Source organism: Syngnathus acus, chromosome 4 (assembly GCF_901709675.1).
Source record: "Syngnathus acus chromosome 4, fSynAcu1.2, whole genome shotgun sequence".
NCBI lineage: Eukaryota > Metazoa > Chordata > Actinopteri > Syngnathiformes > Syngnathidae > Syngnathus > Syngnathus acus.
In genome coordinates, this window is record NC_051090.1 from 4148847 (window position 1) to 4170153 (window position 21307).

Below are 21307 nucleotides of genomic sequence, written 5' to 3' on the forward strand. Positions count from 1 at the left end.
TTAAGGGTGACGGCATCCACAGAGGGACAAAAGGCATTAAGACCCCGTCACACTGCTGTGACGAGCATTGGCCACTAGGCGGCAAGATGGTACTAAAATCTGGAGGCAACCGCCTGTTACCAGGTTTCTAAATAAATTAGGATAAAATGGTTAACAGGTTTCGTGTCAGGCTTCGGAGTGTGGAAATGGAGACATGACATTTCGTTCCTTATTTGAATATCACGTCAGAAATTCTGCACATTTTTAACCACAATAATCCTTGTAATGTCATATTATTTGCATACTCCTGCACAACGTCCTGTCAACCTGATCATAATCTGTATAGTCAAAAATGTTTTGCAACTAATTTTTACACTCTTTTTTGGTATTCAAGTATCTTCAAGAATTCAGCACCCCACCCTATTAAAGGTAATCGCGTGTCTCCTCAAGGCAGTGATTAAATGGCTCTATAAAAATACTGGCTCAAGGTGTGTGTTAAAAATCTGAAGCAGGTGTACATCCGAGCTAATCCTTGGTGGGCATTTCAGGTCGCAAAGAGATTAACCTGAGGTGGTCTGCTTGACTCAGCACTGGATTGGATCCTGCTAGCTGCATTTTGACAGTTCAGGAGATCATCTCATTTGATTTACGTCGCATAAAGCACTCGTTAAGAGTCAGCCATCTGCCCGGAGCACGAAAACCCAATATGTTGATCAATAAAGTTAATCGTGGATACTGTTTTTCCTAGGGTGGGGCCATGGGGTGGGCCAAGGACATCTCAGCCTGCCCCAAAAATATACAATATAAATCAAATATAAAGGTATAATAAATATATAGTTTTTGTACATAAGGAAAAAGTGGTACCATACATCAACATATTTTGTCGCACTTGTGTAAATCTATATTAAAAAAATATATATGCAACATGCGTTCAAAAGAGTTGTGCAGTCATGGAGTGCATGATGGCAGGCGGTTGAGGGTCATCATATTGATTGTGTGTAAAGCCCCTCATATCCAGACATGGACAGCGGATTAGCATGTTAACCCAATACAGAGCGCTCTAATAGCTTAAGACTGTGAAACGGTCTTCCGCATTTTGTCTGATCTTGTTATGATAATCATTTACGGAATATGTTACATTGACTCACATTTGAATATCTTAACGTGAATATAATGTGCTAACCGCTCGCCCGCTGTGCTACTCAATCACATCTTGGAGATTCTAGGTTACTTTTTAATCCTAACTATTAAGCACGACTTCTTATGTCACGCCGATGTTCTTTCAAAGCCTACACGCTTCACAAGTTGTTTATTCCCAGGAAATCACATTAGCGTCGGAGCATAGGTGCTTGCATGTTGCGTCTGCCTCTCGTTATGGGTAGTCGTGATGGCTGGCTCCGATAATACTTGCACATTAGTGAGCACAAATATAAACAATGTTGTTCTTATTGTGATTTTTCCTCAGGCACAAAAAAAAAACAATCAGCACATAATCATCAGGCCATGTAAAGGAAAATAATTTCAGGGAACTGCTGTGTCAGGGAAAAGAAGCAAAAAAACCTTTGTGGGGGGAAAATAAAATCAGACTACATTTCATCTTTTGTGTCCCAGATTGATGACTTTTGAGATGGATGATGCTCCTCGGCGCTGTGTTGCATTGTCTTATGCGGGTCGACACAAAGAGGGTAGAACACTTATCATCTCAGGCGTATGTATGGAACCGGGAGGAGGGGTTGTCAAAGAAGTCAAGAGGTGGGTGGGAGGGGGGTTCCCCTCTGATAAAATGTAATGGAGCTAGGCTAATGAGAGCACAGGCAGATGGAGGTTGCCCTCTCCCGTGACAACAGCCTCAACCTCCATGCTAACGATGGAAGAAAATGTGTTTATTATTTAGACATGCTTGTGTTTTATTTGTTGGCTTTTTTGGTGATGCTTGGTTGACTTGCAGCAGGTGGCTCACCAGGTTTGGGATTAGACATTGTTTGGTGGGAATGGTGCCGTGAATACAAAGGGATTAGTGCATAGGGTTGCTTCATTGACTGTGTTGTGTGTGTGTGTGTTTGTGTGTGGTGGCAGTATGCCGAAGTTGATGGATGAACTGGAGAACCTCCAAAATGATTCCAATGAAGCCTTAGGTGAGATCCGTTGTTTATGTACCAGATGCAAAAATTCCAACAGCCAGCAGTCAGCTCCCACGTCTTGTACTCGAAATGTTTCAGGGAAGGCGTAACAACAACAACAAAAAGCCCCCCCGCAATCATCTCAATGCCTTGAACCATGTGCAACCATTAGGGCCACACAAAGAACAGTCTGACAAATGACCACTTTACGTCCCTCTTTGACTTTAATGAATTTATATGTTATCTTGGCCCTAATGGAGGCCGCGGCGGAGGGGCTGGCGCGAGGCCATAACAAATGAAAAGCTCTGATTAGCACAGAATGAGCCGAGAAGAGAAAAAATGCCATTCATCTTGGTTAGCATCCTCCTGAGCTCTTTTATGGGTCGCTGTTACAAGGACGGCGGAGCCGGGGGTGGCGGTCCCATTAGCGGGGCAGCTGAGTGGTCAGCGGCCCCGGCGTTGACGGAGCGTCTGGCGCACTCGCATGGTTCAAGTCAGTGAATGGCTCAGTGCGGCTTGACTCCTGAATAACCTTCGGAGGTACCGGGAGCTTCACCCCTGCGTGACCCCGCTCTGTGGAGAGAGGGGTGTGTGTATATGTGTGTGGGAGGTTAGGGGGTCTGCTCCACAGGGGGAGGGAGGGGGGTAGGGCGCCACCCACTTTTAGTCACTCTCACACTAGCAACAGGTAAACATAAGAATGGCTGAAATAAACATCTTGAATATGCAAATAGTCAGGAGCATGAATCATTTGAATTTATTCTGTTTCCCGATGAAATTTGAAGACACGCACAATGTTGACGCACGTGTAACTCGATAAATGATGATTATTTTCAGTGGTGATTGGTGCAGACTCCCGTTTAACACAAGATTGAATGTGATTGGTTATTTATGAACACAGCCACACTCAGTTATGAACGATTGTGCAACCATATCATCATAGTTGATTTTTCTTCTGATTATTTATATATTTTTAATTGAGTTGTACAAGTTGTAGGTCGCATTAATGGTTAGATAGATAGATAGATAGATAGATAGATAGATAGATAGATAGATAGATAGATAGATAGATAGATAGATAGATAGATAGATAGATAGATAGATAGATAGATAGATAGATAGATCATGTGTTCTGCTGAACTTTGCTATCTGCTTCCAGGAAACATTTCCTTCCCGGATTCTCAGCTGACAGTCTTGAGCTCTTTAATTCTTGGTATTTTTTGATGGAGCATTTTTCTATTTAATTGCAAAGTAGGCCAGCATGTTTTTAGAGGGTGTGTGTGTGAAAAAGAAACACTCCGATCCACCAGAGCAGCAGCAGAGGCGTTCGGTCCCGATCCTGTTGAAGCTTGATACGGACCACTGCTGTCATTGGGAGAAGTGCTCTTTTTGAGCGGCCCCTCCTCCTCCTCCCTGGCCGGGCCCCCCGGGCTCTAGAGCCGCCTCGCACACTTTTCAGTCCGGTCCGGGAGAGGAATGTGCGGGGATGCCGAGCACCGCTGGCTGTAGGACACCTAGGAAACCTCGACGACAACACCGTTATGGACAGCCATGATCCGTATGTGCATTTAAGTAAGTACGCCTTCTCGTATTCGACTTTTAAAGCCGTCGCGGAGAAAGCGAGAGACAGACAGGAAGGGCAGTTTTCTGCAGGAGTGTTCCCCGGCTATGGCGTCCTCTCTCCGGGGCTTTCGGCACATGCAGCCACGGTCCTAGTGCCCCCGCGGCTCCAGTAGCGATTATTTTTGTGCTGTAAATAAAGTCAGGTGATCGTGGCGGTCAGGCAAGGTCAGAGGTTGGCATTTTAATTGCTCTTATGTAATTTACGACCCTGCTAAACTGTTTGAAATTTAATTTACTGCGAGGAGCACAGAAGAGGCTTCAGAAAACAGACAGCAGAAATGGTTGACACAAACAAACTTGTGGCACCCCCCCACTAGACCCCCCCTCTATACAACACGGGTCATTTTAGAGGGCATCCATCCCACGGACAGCGTGATGTCATTTTGCTAAGTAAAGCTTCACTCCTGCTCTGACTCGACGACTTTGCCCTTGAACCAGCTGATGGCTTTCTTGTTTTCCCCTTTGCCCTTCTATTAGCAGAATTGTTTATGTGACAGCTTTACAGCCCTGTGGAGTTGGGCAACACGTGGATCACAGTGGGCCAATGGCTTTTGTGTGTTCAGTACACCGATTTAACAAGTTGAATTACGCACTTTATTCTGTATGTTTTCGCCATCATCATGTGATGTTGTCTCCTGGCTCATGTGCTGCAAAAAAAGAGAGCATCTCGTCTTATAAACGTTTGTTTACTTGTCACTTTCTCTTGTGTATGGAGACCAAGGCAGAACATTTCAAATTGACTTAAAAGGAAAATACAATTAAATGAGTTTTTTCGTAATTAGCGATTCTTTTGCGCACAACTCGAATGAGCCATTTTTTGTACATTACAACACTTTCAAATGTAAATTAAGTGGTTTCACAAAATATGCCTACAGTCATTTAATGCACTGTTTGCATTCTAGTTTACTCAGCGGCACAAAAACAAGATGTCACATGGCAGGTTTTTCATTTGGGTGTTTTATATTTATGGCCTGGAAGCGTTTGTCTCGCAAATATTTACTCAAATGTTACATTTCCTAATGTGTTGGTAGAAGTTACTGATAGAGATTTTGATAGAAATCAGCCGTAGGAATGGAACTGGTGCTTTCTTTATGCATGAACATCTTTTTTTTTTTTTTATACTTTCTTGTTTCTCTCAACTCTAGCCAGGTATGAGGCTGTAAAAGCTATTTTACTGCACACGTTTCTCGGGAAAGAACTTTTTGCTCTTTAGCATAGTTTCGGAAATTTAAGGAGTGAATGTTTGCCAACTTTTAGTGAGCCAAGGCACATAATTTATATTCGAAAGATCTCACCGCACACCATCAAGCAAAAATGATACTAAATAATGTGGTATGCTTTGGATACTTTGCATCTCAACTCTTTTTTTGGCCTAGCATTTTCTTTAGCGGTTGTCGTCCGAAAGCCAACAATCAATTACCGTCGTGCTTTTTTTTGGTTTTAAAGTAGAGTGAGCAAAAGATAATCGCAAGGCATTAAATAATAACACAAAATGGGCCTTTGAGCATAAACGACGTCAGTATGCTATCGCTGAAATCTCGACACCACTCACATAGGCTGGTAATTGTTTCCATAAGCAGTGTGCCCCCAAGGGGGACGCAAGAGACATCTGGATGGGACAACTTGTAAGCAGTAGACCGGATATGGAATATTCCAGCCCTGTGGCATCCCAAATGGTCCGATTATTTTTAGTTTCAGCTTAAAATGCAATTTTCTGGATTTGTGTGTTGTTGAAGACTTTTACACCCTGGTCTGATTTAAATTATTGTTATTTTAGCAGGAGAATCATTTAAAATGAATGATTAATTATCTGGAACTTCATCTTACAAGGCCTGTAATGGAAAATGGTTGCAAAATTAATATGAACTCTTAAAAAGTATCTTTCTTGTGATTAAATGATGTTTTACCGGGGCCATAAATGTGATTTGTTTCTTGGACGGATGATTAAATTGCAAAATGAATCTTAAAGTCACCACGTGTAGCATGGATGAAACAAAAGCGTCTTGTGTTCTGATCGCTTAGAGGTCTCCTCCTTTTCTCACGGATCTGTTCCAGTAGGCTTGATGAAGGCCCGCCCTTCACTCTGCAGAATAAGCAGCATCTCTTCTTTCTCAGCATTTTATTTTTTTTCAAAATTCCCCATTCGTCGAAGTGATCCTGGATGCCCCCCCCCCACCCTCCTGCCTTTGATGCTGACAACTTATTTAAGAAGTGGTGACAGTGAAAAGGGAGAACTCTAAAAGAGGAAGAATCTCATGGCGGACTGAAGAAAGCAACCGCCCTGTTTGATGTGAACAACCGCGACTGACTCGACACTTCTTCTATGAGTCTGGATTTGCAAACATTGCCAGCGTATAGCTCACCGTCTGTGACCCGACTGCGGCGGCGGCCACCACGCCGTCATGTGACTGAAAGAATGCGGCCGTTGCCGTGAGTTTTGAAAACCTGCTCGCTGACTGCCAAGCCCTGCACGCAGTTTAGCTCCCCACCCACTCCCCCAGAGATAAATAAACCACACAGGTAGAGGGTGTGGTTCTTGGCAGGTTTACTCAAGGATTCTCGCGACTTGAGCCCCAATGCATTAGCACACAATGCATGCGCTAGTATTGAGTGTGTGTCGTTCTGTGCTGCTGGAAAAGGCTGCTTGACTGGATTGTGTGTGTGTGTGTGTGGGCACATGTGCTTATTGTGAGAACAGAGTTGAGGGAAAAGAAGGGGGCGCAGTGAGGTCATTCTCAGGGCTAATTGTCAGTAATTAGTCATTAGCGAAGAAGGTCAAAGCCTTGATTTAATTTCAGATTGAATCAAGCAAGAGGACCTTGGAAAGGTTGCAACGGTGTTTGCTCGTGAGGTGCATTTTGAAATGTCTTCATTAATTGTGCAATAACTGCATGCAATCCGCACAAACTCGAACTTCCACCGGCTGGCTCGCCGAGTGTTTGCTTGTTTTGAGTGCACTATTGACTTGTGGGTTTTAGAACTCCACCCCCCCCCCCCTCCCAGTATAGGAATTTAATAATCATTTTATGGGTCAAAATATCCCCAATCGTAATATTTTTATTAAAAACGAAATCTACGCCAAATTGAACTCTTGGCGTCAATTCACTGTGTTTATATACGCCACAATATTTGATCATAACAGGAATGATTTGAGTTTCTCCTGCTGGGGTTTGTTAAATCTTGGAATGTTGTGTGTCTCCTGCTGGTCTTCTCGCGTCTCTTTTGCCAGACTGCAAGGTGATCTGATTACTGCTGGTGGCCCTCATCCAAGTGCCGTATGGACATTTGATGCTCAAGGTGCATGTACAGGGCTTTGCTTAGCATGCTTATGTTTATTTATAAGGCTGGAAGGGCATCAGGTGAATTTTTGATACGATGGCAGGAGGCGTTAAAGAAGCAGCTGTGCACTTCTGCTAGGGACAGCTTGTATTCTCTGGTGATTAGAATTAATAAGTGTCTTGCAAACTTTTCAAAGTATTTCTTAAATCCAAAATTGAGAACTATTTGTTCCAGAATAGTCAGTGTAAAAAGACGGTGGCGCCTTGAGATACGAAAGGCTCGAGTTTTTAACTTGATGTGAGAGCTACATGCTAGCATTGAACTGAACAATTCTTAAAAAAAGAGGCTTCAAATGGTTTGTCAAATCGAGCGAAGTGAATTACAGAACATGACACGCGGATTCAATACAAACATATAAGTTTGCCTTAAAAAAAATTAGCTAAAGGCTAAAAAAATGAAATAAAGCTAATAATGTTCAATTCCTGATTTAATTTTCATCATTATTGTATGTTTTTCTAAAATACAACACTATATTGTTGTGTTTCTTGTCAAAAAATACTTTTTGCTGTTGTTTTTTTTGGGAGGCTGAACGGATTAGTGGCATTACCATTGATTGCAATGAGGAAGCATGATTTGAGCTGCAACAGAACAAATTCAACTCGTATCACAAGTCACCACTGTGCTTTTTTCCGTGTCCTTACTTCCTTTTACCAAAGTTCAGACTAAACGTGCATTCCCCTCCTGGGTTTTGCAGTTTATTTAAGTTCCCTCAGGCTTTGCCATGCATTGTTCTTCTTTGCCTTTAAGGTATATTTTGGGCTTGTGTTTTGCATCTGGCTTTTCGCTTTGCTCTCTGTTTACTTGACCACTGTCCAGTATTCGAACAAGACAATTCCTGACTTCCTGGAATGCTATACATGAGAAACGCTTGTGCTAAGGCTAAGGACACGCGCATATTAATAACCACAAGCACACGGGGCAACCGACCATGTCACAACTGGCCCATTTTTCTTCATGACATCAAAGAGAATTACAGATGTTTGGAGGAAGGTAGAAGACGGAGGTGAAAATTCTTTAGCCGAGGGCCTCATCTTGTCACTTTGTTTTTCAGAATTCACAGCTCATTTGTCATACATTTCAAATAAGCCACAGGGCAGTGGTTACAAGTAAAAAAAAAAGTTGAAAAACAAATTTTTCCTAAAGAGGAAATGGAAACTTATATATAAGTTAAATACAACTGAACTGTACTTAGCTGTAATTCTTTCACATACCACTAGAGGGAGTATTTTCACCACTATCTTACGCATACCAGCGTAAACGAGTGGAACTTCGGAAAATTGTTAGCACGGAAGCTACCTGGTGGCTAATGGAAAGCCCCGCAACCACCTGGTAAGGCGTCATATGAATCTTTTTTTTTGGGGGGGGGGGAGTCGGGGGGACATTAAGGCGCCTGCCTTAACAGCCTTTGGCTATGGAAGCTGTCCTCCATGTATTAATGTCTGATCCCTTTTAAGAAGCTGTAATTGGAAACTACCTCTTATACTCTAAGTGTGATTCCCCCCATTCCCACTTTAATGCCCCCCCTCATTTGCCACCCTGCACTACAACAGGTGTCCCTGCACCGTTTTAGCCACCGCCGGAGATATAGAGAAACACGAGTGGGCGTCCCAAGAGCTGATTTGTGTCATCAGTCGGACAGCAAAGAGTTCCTATGGGATTGATCTCCCGGGAAGGATAATCTGCCTAATCTTGTAACTGGACTGATGGACTCCACCTCTTTTTTTTGCTCTTGTACCACTCCCCCTTTCCGCCTCCTCCTCCTCCTGACCATTCCTAAAAAGTAGCAAGGATCCGGAGTTTCCGCCTCATCTTTAGTTTGTCAGCTCAGCATCAGTCAAGTCGGACGCCGCGCACGGCGACTGGCGTCCTGCCAGCTCGCAACCGAAGGCATGTGGCACCCTGCGGCATCACCTGCAGCTGGATGTGGCGCCGGGCGGGAGCTGGGTTACGGCCACTGTGAGTAGTTGACTCGGAGGGAATAATAGAAAGCAGATCAGGGTCACTTGAGTGTTTATATTTCTTTTTTTTTTGCTCTGGGTTTTTCCCACACATAGTTAGACTCGCTAATGGATGCATTATGGTAATACCTCTAATCCCTGGACGCTCTTTAAAAAAACTCATCTTCCCAGGGTAGAAACTCTCAACACAAATAATGTCTGCTGCTTCTTTGCTTTTGGCTTTTCCGTTGCGGATTACATAACAAACTCGATTTTGTAGTTCTCTTTTATCTAGCCTGGAATTAAACTTCAAGATGATAATAGATATACGGTACTCGTATCCGCTGAATCTTTTTTTTTTACAAAAAAGATCCCAAATTAATTTTACATGGGAAAAATGTCCACTGATTTTTGAAAACATTATTTTAAAATGACTGAAAAACCTTAAATCATAACGATAATAATTATTTTGAATCTCTACCTCGAAACTTTATTGGTATGTTTTAAATCTTCGTTCATATTATTCGCCGTGATAATAAAGGATACCAGCAAATGATTATTGGGGGCGGGGCCTAAATCATGCACAGATTTTACGGTACCTTTGCATTATAATAATGAAATAGATCAATATTGAATTGATTAAAATAAGATGCTCGCCCGCAAGTGAGGTTAAGTGTCAGGTAGAAAATGAATGGACGTCTCAGTCCAATGTTTACTCGTGGTCTCAATTACGGGGGAAGCCTTCTCCTCAAAGGGGAACCCCCCCACTCAACCTTTCCCCCTACCCCAACACGTGTTGCTTCGTCCTTGGCTATCTGTTTGTCTCTCAACGCGTTTCCCTTCCGATTGGCCCGCTCCATCCTGCTTTCCCTCGCTTTTTGCATCTGCTGTCCGTCAGCCAGCATCCTTCCGTCAACGCTTGCTCTGCTTTTCTACTTTCCTCCTCCTCCTTCCTGTGTTTGAAGAGATGTGTCGGGAGGTGTTGACACGAGCTTCGTTTGCCCACGTACTGTACTCGGACAATTATCGGGCATCTGTGCTTGTCTCCCCCATTGTTCCATTTTATTTTAGTGTCATTGTGTTGTTGTTGTTTTTCTTTTCTTTTTTTCTAGACTCGCAAATCATCTCCCAGACTGCTTCGGCAGATCAGTCTATAAGTGAGCTGATTTGCGTTGTTTGTGTTTTAAACTTTTTATCAAGTTTTTATCTCAGTCCTGTCAGCCCTGGCCTCCACATCGATCCTCGCTGCCTCTGTGTAAAAAAAAAAAACTTTGAAGTCTGTCTACTTTGTGTATTTGGGAGTCGGAGAGGGGGGGGGTGATTTTCTATGTAGTTGTTGGACTTCTACTTAATTTTCCCATTATTGCACTAAACAGAAACAGAAAAGGGGTTGGCTTTTGTTGAAAATAGAGCAGAGGTCGTTCATCTTCTTTTCAGGGAAAGTTTGTGTGTTCACTCGAGAGTTCACCACGGGGCAGAATTGTGGGGTCAAAGGAGTTCACTGGTGCAAGTTGTTTGTGTTATTACAGCCGCATGGTTTGAGGACCAACTCGTTTCTTTTACGGTATAGTTGAGAAATGATGTGCCTTTTTCCAGTCATAGCCAGGAGAATTATTTTACGGTGGCTTGGTCAGAAAATATAAAATTTTAGTTGTGTACCCTCAGGGAAGCTGTCAAATAGACAGAATCGTATTTTTCTTTTTATAAGGTGCACTTAAATCCTTTAATTTAGTGCCGTTGAGCGTTTTAAATCGAGATAGACCAATTATCGGCCGGGCAGATTATTGATGCCGATGTTTGTCTTTTTGACGAATTAAACATCTGACGACTGATAAGAGATCAATTTAAAACTGATAAATTCCGTGAGCAAGTTTCAGCTAACTTAATTTTTTTAATAGATATTTTAAATCCCCCAAAATATCACAAAAAAAAAAAAAGAACTAATCCAGCAAATGTAGTCACATGCTCTGTCTGTACTCAACATCCATCCATCTGTTCAACATGTCTATCGATCTCCGCACCACAGGGGGCTTCTCAATTGGTGGTCGACCATCCTTGGCCAGACTGAGAGATTACATGTGTGTTCCAGTAGGATCATGTTAGCTTTTGGGTGGAGGAAAGAAAAAAAAAAAAGCAGATTCCATGCGGGACGTTGCCCCCGCCCGCCATCCATCAATCTGTCCGTCCCTCTCACGCTGTCTGCCTCCCTCCTCTTCGGCCTCCCACCTTCTTGACAGCTGGCCTGCTGAGCTGCACATACTTACCCAGGGATAAGAGGATTTAGTGACACAAATGATCAGGCATCAACCTCATTTAGCAAAGAAATGAATGTTTATGTTGCGCGTGTGGCGAGCTGCGTATTTTCCATAGCGGCCTCCACGTTTAGGAGACTTGGTAATTACACTACATGTCCGCCCAAGGTAATGAGCTCTGCAGACTGTCCGCCTGATTACTTTAGGCTTCCTTCTGCTTTCTGTCCTTTGCTTCGATGACAGACGAGTTTGACGTGAACAAACCGAGTCGCCGGGACAACAGGTATCGAACAGATGGAAGTTGCGTAAGAGCTAATCCGGTCTTTATTAAAAGGCACGTGTTGTTTTGGATTCGATGCGTTGCCATCATCCTGTGGTTCGACCCACTCCCACGCTGTACTACGAAGAGGAGATATTATTAGTTAGTCGGCCGCGGGCTTATTGAATTACACCACGGATGGAGTGCTCCATCCACTTAGCGGTGTAATTAACAGTGAGGAATTCGGAGACGCTTTCGTTTTGTTCAACCTGTTGATCTTTGCAACAAGGGGGGTGTTGTGGATATTTGCTGTGATAAAAACAGATTTGAATTAGAAAATCAGTTTGGATTCAAAAGATGTGTCAAATTGCACAGAATCGAATTGTTAATCGTATTTTGTCGGAAGGATGCTCACTCCTTATGGTCAAAAGACAATTTGATGCATTTTTTGATACACGGCGGGCAAAAAGATTCGAGGAGGGTTCGATTTGAAATCGGAACGACTCAGTGGTATTAAGATTCGATTCGATATGGCTCAGTTCGCGACCTTTTTGTTGTCATTTTTACATACGTTTGAATTAACTTGTCAATTCTGTAAAGGTGCCATTTTAAGATATATATCTCTTTCCAATAAAATACAATTTGATCTGGATCCGTGTAAGCGAGGCCCGCAAATTGGACTTCTTTTGAACACGGTTCAGGAGTTTGGCAAGAGTCGACCTTTGCTTTGCAGTCACCGGGTGGCCTTCGCTGCTCTCATCTGTTTGCTCTCAAATAGATGCTTGCGTCCTCGCAGCGACATATTGGCTCGGCTCGAGTCCATCAGACGAGAATCAATGGAACAAATCTAGACTGGATGGTTTCACAAGATAAGTGTATGTCTTCAATGTCTGATAATGCTCTTTTTGTGAGATGCCTGGTGGATGACGAGCGGAGAGTGAGACGCTGGTTTGTACGGAGGAGATTAAACTTTCACCTTGCCGTGGTTCATTTTAGGATACATAGCTTTTAGCTTCTCTTAACCTACGATACTTTTGCTGACGTTTAGGTGCCAGAGACCTTCAATTTAAGTTGGTATAAAAAAGTCACCCAACAACAGAATTCATCAAAATGTTATCGGAAAGAAAGTGTGTCATCAAAAAAGCGAGACTGGAGGAGACACAGAAAGACATAAGTGGACATACAGCTCTGAGTTTGTTTTTTTTGTTTTCCTTCTCCTACCATAGCTGCATATTCCGAAACTGAGGACAAAAAATGATGGACTGCTTTTATTCAGCACACTCTTCTGTTGCTGAAGGCGACTCTCCCATATCCTCAAGATTAAAACTTGCAGCTAGCAACTTGTTAAATCTGTAAATACATTACGGAGCGGTCGACATGATGGATGTGAGAGCGTGTTGGCAAGTTGTTGGCAGAGCTCACGATATCGCTGTGCTATTTCTCGCACTCTTGCACTTCCAGAATAGACAACGGTACATTTTCACAAGGCCTGGTGAAAATTTGTCATCCGCGTAAAGACAAGCGTCACGGCGTAGAATGAAAACAGGACTGCCCGTTTATTACATCATCCTTTTGCATTAAAATCTGAATCCCATTGTTGCATTGTTAGCTTGTGTTCTGTTCAGTCTCAGAGAGCCAAGTAGCAATACATACAGTATTTGCCTCGCGGGGATCACTTATGGCATACTCGGAGAATGTGGGAGCCGGTCAGTCAGGGGACAGAGCTTCTGTACTAAACAGGAAGTTGCGCAACATCTGTTCTTAAGCATCCAGCACAGGAGTGAATGACCACTTGGATGATTCCATGTTTCTCACTTTCACAATCGTTTGACATCAATCAAATTAAGGAGGACCACTTCAACATTGTTGTTGCATAATACGAGCATATTATCAACTATTGGATGATGGGAGAGGATAACGGGAGGTCTCTATCCGAATAAAAAAAAAAAAAACTGCTGTCATTTGAAGAAGATTGCATGCCGTCACACCCGCATGACATTTATACCACATGTCTCATCATTAGTAACATTTCCCTCAAAAAAAAATTTGATTTGAGTCACCGCTCTGAAAGGAGTGTGCAGCCCACATGGCAACCTTTATACTCGACATGAATCGCGTCGGTGCCAACAAACGGCCTCAAAGCTACGGCACATGCATGAAATTACACTCGGTGTGTCCTGTTGACTGACACGTTTCCTAAGTAGGTCATCTATGCAAATGCCAGCCTGTCAGTTCACATCAATAGATTCCAAAGCAAGGTCAGCACTGTGGCACAAAAGTCAGGAAGGCCTCACGCTGTTTTTGTCAATTTAGTGTTTAGGATTACAGTCGATTTTTTTTGATTTCCATATACTTCTTTGTTGCTATTCTTTTGTTATCTTTATTTTATGTTGTGTTAATGTGTGAAAAATATACTCTATCGCTCTTTCAAAAGCTACAAATCTCCCTTTGACGGTCGGACTTAGGGGCACATTCATTAATGCTGCTTAGCCATGTGTTGATCACAAACGCGTGTTAGCAAATAGCGGGTGATGCTAAGCTTACTTCAACGTGTTGGCACAGGGTCCAAATCTGTCATGAGTCAGCACTTTTACGATTTCTATGTAATCCATTCACGCTCATTCATGGATATTTTTTTATTTATTTATTGCACTTGACTTTGATTCACATTGTCATCCTAACGGGACACACCTTCTTCTTGCAGATTCTACCGGGCCAATGAGCACGGCCCATTCTCACCCCCACCACCCGCCAATGGGCGGCATGGTGGGCCACCCGTCGGTTATCAGCACCGCCAGGCACTTGCAGTCGCCCATGTCGTCCATGGGCTCGCACATGAACGGCTTGGCCTCACCTTACTCCGTCATCACCTCGTCTCTGGGCTCCCCTGCCGTATCGTTGCCGTCCACGCCCAACTTGAACTTCGGACCGCTCGGAAGTCCGCAGGTGAGGGGAAAGTGATTAGATGTTATCACGAGAAATAGAGTCGAGTAGACCTTTTATGTCATCGTTCACATGTCAAACTGGTTTGGTTATTTTTATTCCTTTAAAGGTTGTAGCTTGAGCCAGCGTGTTGGACTCGCATACCAGGGCCTTCCTGGAGCTCATGCTCACCGTGGACTGACCTTTAAATTTGTGGCCCTTGAGGTCATCCCTGCGTCTGTTGTCATGTGAGCGGACTTATACGCAGTCCTGCCATTAGCCCTTTAATGAGCCACTGCACGAAAGAGCAAGAGAGAGAGAGAGAGAGAGAGGCACAGGCAAAAAGAGCAGCCTTTATGATTGTGTATTTTCTTATGCTCTATTTACTTCTATGGCGCCAGCCTTTGTGTGGTTCTATCGTCCACTTTTGTAATCGTTTTTCACGCTCCATACATGCTTGCTTTCAATGTACGCAGCACTTTTATCCCCCCAAGTACATGTAGGTTACAACTGTGTGTGCATATAAGGTGTGTCAGAAATGTTTCAGGACAAAAGATACACATGGGCCTTCAGATTATGAGCAAAAATGGATACAAGTACTGTTTGGTGGCAATGAACTCTCCTCGCTTCAGAACTAGCAGCAGATTGTTTTTTAAAAAAAAAAAAGGCTTAAAAGGATTATTGCCACTTCTTGATAAAGTTTAAATTTACACAGAGTATTTAAAACAACCACATAGCTTTGCTTTAATAAAGTCAATGTAACTTAATGCTAATAAACAATGTAAAACGTCATAGACAAGCTAACAAAACTACATTATGTTGTAGTTAGGGACTAAATATATGTTTTTTTGGAGCTTTTATGACCTCATATATGGAAAAAAAATCCATTATCCTTCCATTCTCCTGTCTCCTTTAATGGACTATGACAGCAAGCTAATGGATATTCAATGGCCACAGAAAATTGTTGAACGTCCGCAAACATGTCCCACTCTACACATCTTATATTTCCCTTCTGCTATAGGTCAAATTCCAACTTGTTTGATTTCACAGTTAACCGGCTCAGTATGTTAATTTTTAAACATGCTTTATTTTATTTTATATTTCAAGTTTAATTCTCGAATAGGAGTGAAGTTAGAGAACTGTACGGCCGAGTCCTGCACATTCTGCTGTATGTATCAAAATGTATGATGCATCAATAATCCAACACTTGAAGAATGTTGTTACGGTATATGTCTGCAACCAAACCGTTTAGAGTTGCAACACGGGTGAGATTGATTATGAGTGAAATCTGTGGACGAGTGCGGCGAAAAGCACTAGCTGCTAAAAGGGGGGGGCGATGTGGATGCTCGTTAAAAGTACGAGTGTCTGCTTACGGGAAAGAATCCTACGCATGTTCGTCTCAGTCGGAAGGTCACCACCGCAGAGGTTTGGGGATGAGCCCGCCATTAGGCGAGCGTCGGAGGAGAGCGAAGATTGTAAATAAGTGATAGGAAAAGCCTGAGGTGACGGAGACGCGGGTTCTTTATGTCACAACACATCAAATATATAGAACACGAGGGCATTTGTAGGTCAATGTATCCAGCTGGGATGCAGATGTTTGCACATAAACAGCAAAAAAAAAAAAAAATTCTGCTTGGCTTTTGTCAACATAAGAGGGTCAAAGGACGAGATCGTGATAAAGAAAACATTTGGAGCGAGAAGCGTTGCAGTTCTTATTTCAATTCATTTGCCGCAAAACTCAAGTGTGTAAATCCTTGTCTGAGTAGCTTACATTTTGGAGAAATATTTCCAAAAGCTTTACTCGACAGTTCTCACTAGACCCTCTCCGCTAGCAATTCACGCTTCCTTTTGCCTGTGTTTAAGAACGACAACTCAGCGACCATGTGACTGGCCTCATGTGCCTCTCCCAGACTTCGAAACATTAAGAAACCTGCATGACAAGCCTCAGAGAGAACAGTCAGCTCTCCCACTGAGCGGGCATGTGACACACTTTCACAATGAAATTGCGAGGGTGCGGCGGCGGAGGGGTGGGCAGAAGACAAAACGAGTAGGGAAAAACAACAAAAACAGGAACATGTCACAAGACCACCTCATACCATCCACTTTTACTTCCCCCCTTCGCTTCCTGTCCTTCGACTCGAGTTGACCGACCGTCCTCGCTCCGTTTGTGCTCCTCAGATGAACTCTATGAACAACGTGAGCAGCTCGGAGGACATCAAGCCTCCGCCGGGCCTGCAGAACCTGGGGAGCATCAACTACCAGTGCCCGAGCCCTGGGGGGATGTCAAAGCACATCTGCGCCATCTGCGGAGACCGTTCCTCAGGTGACCTGGAGGGCAGACGCTCCCCACGAAGCTTCCTTCCCTTCAGCTAAAGGTGACGCCTTTCCTTTCGTACGTGCGTAGGGAAACACTACGGCGTGTACAGCTGCGAGGGATGCAAAGGCTTCTTCAAGAGGACCGTGCGCAAAGATCTCACTTACACTTGTCGAGACAGTAAAGAGTGCCTGATCGACAAGCGCCAGCGCAACCGCTGTCAGTATTGTCGATACCAGAAGTGCCTGGCCATGGGCATGAAGAGAGAAGGTACATCATTATTAGCAACGACATGAAACAAACGAGTGTACTGTATATTATGTAACACATGAACTACATAATTTTGCATTATTACATTATTTTTACTAGTGCTTATAAAAAGTCTACACACCCCTCTTCATATCTTAGTTTAATATGATACACACCAAGATCATTTCAACATTTTCCAAATCTGTCCATCTCAATTAAAAACAGCAATTCAGGCAGGGGAAGTAACAGTAAAACAGATCAGATAATGTGATTGCAAAAGTGTGCACACCCCCATAATCTGAGAAGTGGCTGTGTTCAGATGTATCCAATCGCATTTAAATTGATCATGCTAAATGGAATCAGCAGACACCATCCCCAACCATCGGTTCCAAGTCCGTTTGGTACCGGGCCGCAGAGATATTTATTTAAATAATTTTTTGGATCTTATGTAAATGACTGCAAAAAAGATAAATGTGTGTGTGTGTGTGTGTGCGTGTGCATGTGCGTGTGTGTGCTTATGTTGTAGCGGTACAGGAAGAGAGGCAGCGTGGGAAAGAGCGTGGGGAGAATGAGGTGGAGTCGACTAGCAGTTTTAATGAGGAGATGCCTGTGGACAAGATCCTAGACGCTGAGCTGGCGGTGGAGCCCAAGACGGAGACGTACTCGGACGGCAGCCCCGGCAACTCGGTAAGCGTTCAACATAGTCACGACCACGACTGTAAGGTTTGTAAGGTTTCATTTGTGCAAATGCCACAAGGTGGCGCCAAAAGAGAAAGTAGTAATTGGGATTAGTAAGTAAAAGTGGGAGTCGCTGATGGTGTAGGGGATTTGCCGGTGTAAATGTGTGACCAAAAATAAGTATGTTGAAAATGACTGCATAAACTAATCAATTTTACATGATAGTTACACATGACAGCAAGCTAGCTAGCCGGCTAGTGGGTATAAAGTGAGAATATATTAATTTTGCTGGGGTCAAAGAGTCCAATCGGTACACTCCATTCCTTGTCCTGTTTCTCTTGGTCTCGATTTCCAAATGAGCTCCGAGGAATGATTGCTTCATGTTGGAGCAAAAGTTCTTGTGATATTCCTATCCATGTGATCCAAGATACTTCGTACTTGCCAAAACCTCATTCGCAAGTCTCGAGAGAACCTTACTGTTGTGTGAAAGCATCCTAAAATGGGCTTTGCTGCACACTTTTTGTGTTGTCTTGACTTTTGTTCTGGAATGCCTGCTCAACCTCCCTGTTTGTCCGCCTGTAGACCAACGACCCCGTCACCAACATCTGCCAAGCGGCGGACAAGCAGCTCTTCACGTTAGTGGAGTGGGCCAAGAGGATTCCCCACTTCTCAGAACTCCCCTTAGATGACCAGGTCATCCTATTACGAGCAGGTAAGTCCCATTTTGTATATACGTACGTTCACTTTGCAAAAGCAGTTGGATATTTTTCCCCCCGAGTTATATGCTTCCAAACCGCAAATATTTTTGATGAAGCTGCCTCACCTCACCTATATGTCATGAGAAAAGCGTGTGAGAGAATTAGAAATGCTGCGGGTCATGGAATGTCAAATGCATGTGATGCATCACAATCATAAAATGTTTAACCGAGTCAAAAAATGGGGCGGGGTAACTTCTTTGAGTATGTTTGTTTTTTGATACGGCTTTCTCCATTAGCAGTTACAACAATAAAAAGTGATGATTTGTTGCAAATTATTTTGCCGACTCCTAACTTGTGGCTGGCTCTCTGTGGTCCTGGGACCCCAATTTGAGAACCACTAATTTAGTGCATATCGTGCGTCAGATTTTAACTGACAAGCTGCTCATGGTGGGTGTCGGTCATCCTCAGGCAGGCCATCTATTTAAGTCCCTTAACAGTCACTTGACATATTAACCATTTAGCTAAATGGAGCAGTGAGACCAAAATAGCCCAGAAATCCCAGCTGTGCCTTTGCAAATGAGGAAACACTGACCTCTGCTGGTGGAAGATATGCCTGCAAGAGGAAGTCGTCATATATGATGGAAAGAAAGAGAAACGCGATATACAGCTGAAAATTTCTGCCTGAAATCCTACGAAAATTTCTTTTTTATAAAGAGGCTTGATTTCCCAAGAAATTCAATCTTTTTTTTTTTTGCTCCTTTCAGGCTGGAACGAGCTGCTCATCGCGTCCTTCTCTCATCGGTCGGTGACGGTGAAAGATGGAATCTTACTGGCCACGGGCCTCCACGTCCATAGAAGCAGTGCCCACAGCGCTGGGGTGGGCTCCATCTTTGACAGGTTGGACACAAAGCTTAATAACAAGACCATAAATGGATTCATGAGGATTTCACATTCACACTTAAATACAATTCATATTCAATATCAAATCAAAGTACAAAATGTGATAATAAAGAAGCCAGCAGTTTCAAATGTATTCTTTGCCTAATGTTTGTGGTGTCTTTAGTTAGTGAAGGTCATGAATTTGATATTATTGCAGAGTCCTGACAGAGCTGGTGTCCAAAATGAAGGATATGCAGATGGATAAAACGGAGCTGGGCTGCTTGCGAGCCATTGTCCTGTTCAACCCAGGTCAGTGCTTTTTTTTACTAGTCCTTAGTAAATACAACCGTAGATAGCTATCTGGAGTTATGCTGTCATTTATTATTAACATTTAATTAAAATAATGGATATTTTTGAGTGGATAAAAATGTAAAAAAAATAAAACAAGTGTTTCTTTCCTCTGCCACTAGAGGGAGCCCTACACTTTGAGTATCACTGAAGAGTTGAGAACGTATGAAACTAGATTTTCATTTTAAATGTTTTTAGTGAATAGAAAAATAACAAATAAATAGAATATGAGGAATGTAATCATGAATAATAAACCTCAAAATCGCTAATGCCCATGGCTGTTGCTAATGTTGGGTTTATTTGATTCAGATGCAAAGGGTTTGTCCAACCCAACGGAGGTGGAGGCATTGAGAGAAAAAGTGTACGCCTCACTGGAGTCTTACACTAAACACAAATACCCGGACCAGCCTGGAAGGTGAGAATTACCATTTCTGATGTTTATCAAATTTCCTCCCACGTCAGCAAATATTTGCATGACTTAATCAGCTTTTGTGGGATTATTTTATCCTAATGAATGGTTATACATGAACCGAAGTGTTCATAATAAAATGCATGACTGTTGTGTGTGTGTGTGTTGTTCTGGTGTTTCAGGTTTGCCAAGCTACTGCTGCGCCTGCCCGCGTTGCGCTCCATCGGCCTCAAGTGCTTGGAGCACCTTTTCTTCTTCAAGCTCATCGGAGACACGCCCATCGACACCTTCCTCATGGAGATGCTGGAAGCGCCGCATCAGATCACATGACCCCAGTCAAACATCCCCTCTTGTAAATAGCCCCTATCAGCAATATGAAGATGGAGTGAGGGAGGGAAGGACGCTGCAATTGCAAAGTTGAATATTTTATAACAATTAAAAAGCAACGGCGTAATTAAATCCAAAACGGGATTTCAAGGCTGCGGTGAGGACTGAGTACAAGCGTCGTGTTTTTTTGTAAATAGATTATTGCAGGTGTCCGTTTCGAAAGAATTCCAGTGCATTTGAAAAGGAATCAGATTTTATTCATAGAGTAAATGTATAAAGTAAAATTTTAAGTATAAAAAGAGAAAAACTGAATTTCTTAAAACATATGAGTATTCTTACAGAATAAAGTTAAGAAATACATACAACACTCTATTTGTCATGTCTACAATATGTCCTGTGTATGCACTAAATATATTCAAATATATAAATTGGTGGCGGTACAGTCCAATTGAAACAGCATTGTCAACGTTTTAGAATTAGTTCCATTCTTGACCACTAGATGGGGCGGTAGAGCTATTTGTATTATTGTTGCCTTCAGGAACAGTCTGAAACCATAGCTTTATGTATTTATCTGATTTGATTACGTTCCTCTATCCGTAATTTAGCACATTTTTGGATCATTTTCGAATGAAATTTTAATTTTTGTTTTTTGAGAAGAAATAAAAGGTAAGTTATTTTGGGGATATGTAGGGGGGCGGGGTCAGACGGTGTATGTTTGTGCGAGTGTGTGTGCACGTGGTGCAAGTCTCTCTCTCTCTCTTGCTCTCTTTCTCTCTGCCTTTCTCTTTATCTCTCCCTGCTGTCAGAATACTTGATAGAAAGTCCAAAGTGTGGGAACGACAAGAAGAAGAATCTCCAAGGAGGAGAAACTTTCGGGCACTTAACTATTAAACGCCACCTGCACGTCCATCCACTTGGAGATGCTCTGAGAGGACCCTCAATACCACGATCAGCATTTTTGCAAACTTACTTTC

General features: G+C 42.9%; 1 protein-coding gene across 2 annotated transcripts; it reads left to right on the plus strand.

Moving 5' to 3' along the window:
• Positions 1-3409: 3409 nt before the first annotated feature.
• On the plus strand, positions 3410-20684 carry rxrgb (retinoid X receptor, gamma b). Of its 2 annotated transcripts, none has more exons than XM_037248745.1 (10): positions 3410-3671; positions 14214-14455; positions 16610-16754; positions 16836-17015; positions 17521-17681; positions 18255-18384; positions 19135-19267; positions 19467-19558; positions 19907-20012; positions 20189-20684. In XM_037248745.1, the coding sequence occupies exons 1-10, from the start codon at positions 3641-3643 to the stop codon at positions 20334-20336; spliced, it is 1368 nt and encodes a 455-aa protein (XP_037104640.1). In that variant the 5' UTR covers positions 3410-3640; the 3' UTR covers positions 20337-20684. The 2 variants fall into 2 exon arrangements, with proteins under 2 accessions (XP_037104640.1, XP_037104639.1); XM_037248744.1 differs by lacking the exon at positions 3410-3671 and adding an exon at positions 8851-9017.
• Positions 20685-21307: the final 623 nt, after the last annotated feature.

Coding starts and splice junctions, on each gene's coding strand:
- rxrgb (XM_037248744.1), top strand. CDS start 8,951: ATGTGGCACCCTGCGGCATCACCTGCAGCTGGATGTGGCGCCGGGCGG. Junction 16,755..16,835: donor CTGCGGAGACCGTTCCTCAG/GTGACCTGGAGG, acceptor GTACGTGCGTAG/GGAAACACTACGGCGTGTAC. Junction 17,682..18,254: donor ACGGCAGCCCCGGCAACTCG/GTAAGCGTTCAA, acceptor GTCCGCCTGTAG/ACCAACGACCCCGTCACCAA.